The 6937-nt window shown below is 36.5% G+C and overlaps 1 protein-coding gene across 1 annotated transcript; it reads right to left on the bottom strand.

Moving 5' to 3' along the window:
- Positions 1–1388: 1388 nt before the first annotated feature.
- On the bottom strand, positions 1389–6028 carry LOC131734618 (lysine--tRNA ligase-like; the record flags this gene model as incomplete). The annotated part of the gene is made up of 8 exons (XM_059021417.1): positions 6011–6028; positions 4483–4621; positions 3807–3921; positions 3225–3411; positions 2696–2824; positions 2349–2465; positions 1834–2039; positions 1389–1465 (listed from the first exon to the last, which is right to left on the bottom strand). Coding segments are annotated over exons 1-8 (988 nt in total), but the record flags the coding sequence as incomplete, so codon positions are not given.
- Positions 6029–6937: the final 909 nt, after the last annotated feature.

Genomic DNA, 6937 nt, shown 5'->3' with positions numbered 1-6937 from the left:
AAAACAATCGCAAATTCTGAATATGTGGCAACGAAGCCAGGCACCCCAGATAGCCAATCGTTACACTATTATCACTTTCTATTGCTTTACGAATGCACATTAAATGATAGTTGTAGCGTGCACTGGGGAAGGCAGCAGCAGGGCTGGTAGGTGACGCAATCACACACAAAGACATAAACCCGATACACGCTCCTTGCAACGGAGCCGACTGTTTTGTACAGCGGTATCGGCGCTATGCTTTAGTGCGAGGGGTCCCGGGTTCGCGCCCGCCCTCTGCCTGTGTGTGGATTGCCTCGCCCTGTGTGATGCGCCTGCCTGCGGGAACCGAGAACGCTACAGTTGCATTAAAATATACAAGAACCAATACATGCTGTAGACTTTATTTTATATTGCAAAATTAAGAATAGGTCACCACACGCACACAAACTCAAACAGAGCGATTTCCAATTTAGAACAATGTTAGCCTCTTATATGCATTATTTTCAAAGTATATGACTGCATACTATTTAGAATTGTGTGTGCTTCCAAATAAAATTTAAACAATATGACTTTTTTTTTTTTAAGAGTAAACAACTTTGATGAATAGGAACAAGGGTGCAGAACTTCACTAAGTCAGTAGACCCTGTTCTAAAGGCTGTGCTACACTTGAGACAGTCTATAGATCAGTCATACTTGAAAAAAATCATCATAGGGACCAGGCTGTCTATCTGTTTTCCTGTTGCTAAACAACAGGAAGACAGACAGACAGAAGTTCATTATAAACAGCTGGTTAAGTGATAGTACCATATCTAAAAGTCTTGCTGCAGTCTTTGGTGTACTGCACTCCACCCCTTTCTCCTCACAGAGTTTCTCAAGAAATTGACAAGCCACTGGAAAAGCACACACACTATTTATTAATATACTTACTAACACACACTACTGTAGGACTGAATCTGCCCTCCTGAATGGCCATGGCACTATTTAAAGTGATAGGTGTTTCTACTTTCTCACACTCCAAACCTGCATAATAATATTAGTCTAAATGTTTATGGCATGAAGTAGTCATGTCATTGTATTGTTAGTGTTTTTATACCCACTAATGTGGGTTTCACAGGCCCTGGTTAGCACTAATCAGGATCTAATGGACCAGGTGTTTGAAAGAATGTCAAAAATGCTGTAACGTTCTAATTTCATTCTCTAGGAATCTAAGTTATACAGGGTTTGTTCATTAAAAACTCTTCACGGCATGTTATTGGAAAAGTGCAGTTTGTAAATCCCAGACCCATTGCCCTGCTATATAAAATCTCAACTACTGTTGGTAGCCAGGGATAGGGCAACTGGGGTCGATAGTGTTTGGCTAAAATGGAAAATAAAACCACAGGGAGAACAAGGGAAAAAAGATCACACACCTTCAGTATCCAGAGTATGTGCAGCTGGTAATTTCACACCCAAGACCTTCTCAAGTTCATCCATCATCCTCATTCTTCTAAAATTTGTGTCGTAATTAAAAATGTTTTAAAAAAAAATTTATGACATTGCTTGGATATATCTATAAATTGTTATTTCATTTCCTGATCCTGTCAAAACCATTCCTCTGTTCCTGATGGAAAGAAAAGGCATGAGTGCCAACATAATAAATTGCTGTCATAAAACGGAATGTCAGAAAGGTATCAAAATAAAGGAGGCCCATCAGAGATCAGGACTGAAATGGGTTGCTTCACTGATCAGCCATTCATTAAAGCCAAAGAAGGAAAACAAACCCTTAATATCAAATCTTACGGCCAATTGATAAAGCAACAGCTCTATTAAAGGCATTCACTGTACAGGGAATACAGTAACAGGCAGATCTAATACCCACAGTAAAGAAATGCTCCTATTAAATGGCTATATGCAATACCTGATAGGAGTTTCTCAGTGCTGTCCATCAAGTCGTTGTAATCCGCGTAAGCCATGTAAAATTCACAAGTGCTGAATTCCGGATTGTGTGTTAGGTCAATGCCTTCATTTCTAAATTGACAGCCCACTTCATACACCCTGTCCAGACCTCCTACAACCAACATCTAGGCATAACATAGTTTATAACAAGTCATTACCATCCAGATACTTATATAAATATAAAAACCAATATCTAAAATATAGATCAACTCTAGAAATTAAATAAAGAAGGAATTCAATGTTAATAAATATTTGAAATATTAAACACAAATAGAAATAATGGTCTATTCATTTTTTTAGATAGAAAATATATATTAACATTTTAAATCACGCAATTACGCACTTATGTTCTAATAATAGATATCTTGGAGATATCTGTTCCATTTGGGTCTTGCTACACAGACGGGAAACTGTGTGGGCCTTGCAGAAACAACCTTTAGGAAGAGCTCAGGAGCAATTCTCAGGTATAGGTCAATGTTCAGATCATTGTGATGTGTGATGAATGGTCTGGCAGCAGCACCTCCAGCAATCATATTCATCATTGGGGTTTCCACCTAGAAATGACAAAAACAAGTCCACTTGTGCAATTTTTAAACAGCCACTCTGAAACTACAGTAGTGAACCTGCTCTATCACATACATCTCTCCATTGTATTTGAATTATATTCAGTGAGCTTGGCAGTGTACATAAGGGGGTCTATAAATCCCAGCCAAACAGACACTGAATACTTTAAAATAAAATACAAGGAATGTATTAAAATGGTGTAATAGCTTTTCAAATATATCTCCAGAAACCCCAGGCCATCCAGAAAACTCTTCAGATATTTAAATATTGCTGCTCTTGTTATGAATTTCTGCCTCACAGACTCATTCATGCTCAAGTCAAGATAACGCTGGCGGTACCTTTTCTCCTAAAGACATAATGTCAACAGTTTATAAAAAGGTCAGAACAACCAGAACGTACTGTTTGAGCTGGCTTACAGAGAACAGCTATAGGCATTCCCTTACTCTGGTCTTTTGGTGTACTAATATTAGACAATAGAAAAAACATCTACTAAATACTACGACAGTGTTGTATATAAATGGCATGCATAGTCTCTATTATATCAAATGTTCTGTGTTTATGGATGCTAATCCATAATTGAGTAACAATACATTTTACGCTTTCCTTACCAAGATGCATCATGAAAGGAATACATTTAAAACTGGCCTGTATAAGTTGTATTCTGTTTGCTAACAAAACAAAACACACACACACATCTGTAGAGTCCTGCTAACTGCTCTTTATGATACCTAAAACGTCCTTGGTACCTGGTCTTTGAGGCCAAAGTGAAGGTGTGGGACCATGTGCAGATAAGGAGACAAAAGCATCATTTTGGTTGGCACAATGCTGAGCTCTCCTTTCTTGGTTTTGGTGGGATTTCCTTCAACTCCAACAATATCCCCACGATGGAGATCCTTGATGATTTTCACAAACTTCTCCTCAGACTCGTAGAATCTAAGAGAGATGCAGAGGCTGGTTTAATTATATTTCTATAAAGTTTGAACATTTGAAGTTTCTGTTGATGGTAAAACTATAAGTAGTAAACACATGTCACCAACAGTATTGTTTATTATAATTCTTGACTGACTAAACAACACAAGGTCAATTGAAGTTACTAATAGTACATAAAAAAACCTCATCTTATGACTAGAGGGCATGGGTGGATGTTGACATGTTATTTTTTTAACAAAATGTTTAAATCTCATTAAAGTCGACAATGCCGGTTCTATTGATCCATATGGCAAACATTTATATCAGATGTGTTATGCACTGTGTTCCTTTGTACATCCTTTTTGGACAGGAATTCAAATGTTCTATTCACAGATAAGCAGTTTACGTGCTGTACATACTGGAGATTTGCCATAATCTGTAGTTTATCTCCTTCCCCTCTCAGGTCGTAAAACACTAGTTTTCCACTAGCATGTCTCTTGGCATGAATTCGACCTGGGAGACTGAAAAGAAAAACTTTTAGGTCAAAGTAATATCTGCATCATCTTACATCATTGTAATTCAAAAAGGTAAACTGTCATAACAGGTTCATGACATCCATGTCAAGACTGATACAATGCGCTGATGGGAAGAGTGTGCTATAAAGAGCTGTTGATTTTGGTGTGATAGGGAAAGTTCAAAACAGGGTTTTTACATGACACAATTTATATCAAATAACAGATACAGCATAATGTTTGCTGTTACCGAAGCAAGAAGTTACCCAGTATTCACAGAGATAATGCAAGATCTATTTTTTAAATTATTTTTTTATAATTTATCTATTTGAGTCAGGAAATACAGGTAATCTGTGAAGGTTGATAACATCCTTACAACTTTTCTAAATGAGAAATTGGTAACATAAAGATGCCAATTAAATGCAGCACACAAAACAGAAGGCCTGGCTCAAACATAGCAGACATTACTTGTGAGTTGTTGCAGTTCAGTGTACTAGTTCATGTACAGCTTGCCCTGCAATGTTTGTATGTTATCGGACAGTTTGATTGGTTTTGTGCTGAATGTAAAGTACAGACTGTGCACTTTGTCGGAACGACCGGGTCTCGTCTGTTTTTAATATGTGTGATATTAAAAACAGTTGAACGTTGAACTTATGAGGATAAGTTTCTTCTCCATTTTCTTTCATCTGCCTGATAGCCTCAGTCCGGAGCTCGGTGTATTTCTGTTACAATATTTAAAACACAGTCATAAAAAGTTACACAAATCCTAACGGGTAACGTATGACTGTAAATGTTGCTTTGATTCTAGAAGTCACCTGGCAACTTCAAGCTGTTGTTGTGGGGAAAAGATGAACAAATGCAAGTCAATTCAGTTAGATCATTTTCCACAGTTGCAGATATGACGGCCAAGTGAAATCAGGACTACCGAGTCAAGGGCACATACTGTAGACATATATTCTAGCTCAGTGCATATTGTAGCTCAGTGTGGATGATTCTTGTGCAGTGTCTAAATTAGCGAAATCTTATTCTGTCAGTGATTTTCTTTGGTATTTCAGTGCACACAGTTTGTATAGTCTTCTTAAGATAATGTCTGTTAGAAAGAGCCTAGAGGGATCATTAAAAAGGAAGTCTTTTTTTCTTATTTGTTTACTGTTCTTTACCTTTTTATAATGTTTGCCATCATTCTGAGCGGTTCATATGCTGCTCTTCGATCAGCCAAAGTGTCTTTTTTAAAAAGAAGAGCCACTACGATCCATAGCATGTCATTTGAAGCTACTCAGTATTTAATAAAATACCCTTTCACTTCCATCATTACTATACACAACATTGAGGACATGCACAATGACTACTGTTTTAGACTTTGGAGTGATTTATTAACTGTAACAGATAACTGTAAACAGACAATGTCTTTGAATGTTTGTACAATGGTGCTCATGGGAAATATGTGTTCCAAGGAAACATAATTCAGGCCTGTTGAAAAAGCAGTGGCTTTCTCTTTACAAAGATTCAGATGGTTTAAGATAGCACAACATAGAAAACTAAAACTAAAAAATAAACTGAATGTTATCTACCGTTTTGTTTTAAACTGAAACTATGGGATATTTACTTTGAACAATACCTTAACAGTAAATATGCTAAATAAATATTATGTATGGGCTGCAATGGCATAAAAAATTCCTGTGCAGTGTTAAAATTCTAGAGATATCTGTGACCATTCCTCATTGACTACTACCTTGAGTTCATTTTGGTTGAAAATCTCTGTTACATATAAAAATTAAAAAAAAACATCAGTATTTTGTCTTTTTGTGTAAATGGACTGAGAGAGAGAGAGAGAGAGAGAGAGAGAGAGAGAGAGAGAGAGAGAGAGAGAGAGAGAGAGAGATTTGTATTCCAAAAGAATGTCATAATGGTGTGCAGGCCATTTACACAACAAAATACAAATGGTAAACCCCTTTACATTCTGATACACTTACACTGTGCATACAATATATAATTACTGTATATTATAAGAATACCTCCAATCTAATGTACTAAATACAGATTATTTTTGTAATTATCTCTGTTAAAACTAATGCAAATTCTTACAATAAGTAGTAAAGGTGTTGACTTACATGGGGTTCTAATTCCATTGTATCTGTGATAGCTCCAGTCCCGTCATTTTCACTGAAAGGAAAAGCACAAACATTACTGGCAGGACTGAGACCTTGGCTGTGGATGACAGGGGCACCAGTTATCCTTTTGAAAATCCATCCAGTACTTCACAGGACCCGCTCCATTCAGAAAGCAAACAACCTACCTTTTTTTCTTGTCTTAGAATATATGAAAATGTCTTTAAAAAAAGGCATTAAACTACAGGCTAATGTATATCAAAATAGCATGATGAATGATTTGTTTATTCTTATGGTCCTGAAAATCTATTTCCAGTACAGTATGTAGATCAATCTGTGATCACTGTTATTTCTTGAGATCTCTCAATTTTGTTTACAAGCCTAGTAACTCGAGGAAGTGGCTATGATGGTATTTAATACAGTATTAAAATGTACTGCTAACTAGACCATGTCAGATGAATTACCAACCAAGTAAAACAAGAAGGGAGTAAAGCACCACCCTGAGATAAGAAAAGAGTATTAAGTTTCAAGATGCATCAGTGGGCCGTTTGTAGTTATTTTTATCTAAAATGATATGACTGCTTATTAATGCTTACTTCTGTATAGCATTGTAAAGCTTAAGTGTAAAGTAAAACATAATGAAAGTATTCAGTTAAATTAACAAGTATTGCCTTGACCCTAGGGTCTGCTCTAATGATTTAAACAGCTGTGTCAATGTAATTCTTTTTTATAAAAGTTCACCATTTCTTTAAACACAAATATTTTAGAGCATCCGCTTTGACCAGTATGGTTTGCGGTTAGTGTCCAGCCGGTGCCTTTCCATTCAATTCAATGGCCGATGACAATTAATTACAATATTCAGCCTTTAGTTATTTTTACCACTAGGTCTCAGGACTCTCAACAGTGCTGGGTCTAGTGTTAATTATTCGG

Source organism: Acipenser ruthenus, unplaced genomic scaffold (genome assembly GCF_902713425.1).
Source record: "Acipenser ruthenus unplaced genomic scaffold, fAciRut3.2 maternal haplotype, whole genome shotgun sequence".
NCBI lineage: Eukaryota > Metazoa > Chordata > Actinopteri > Acipenseriformes > Acipenseridae > Acipenser > Acipenser ruthenus.
The sequence above is the reverse complement of the archived record's forward strand: the minus strand, read 5'-3'. Positions and strand labels throughout refer to the sequence as shown.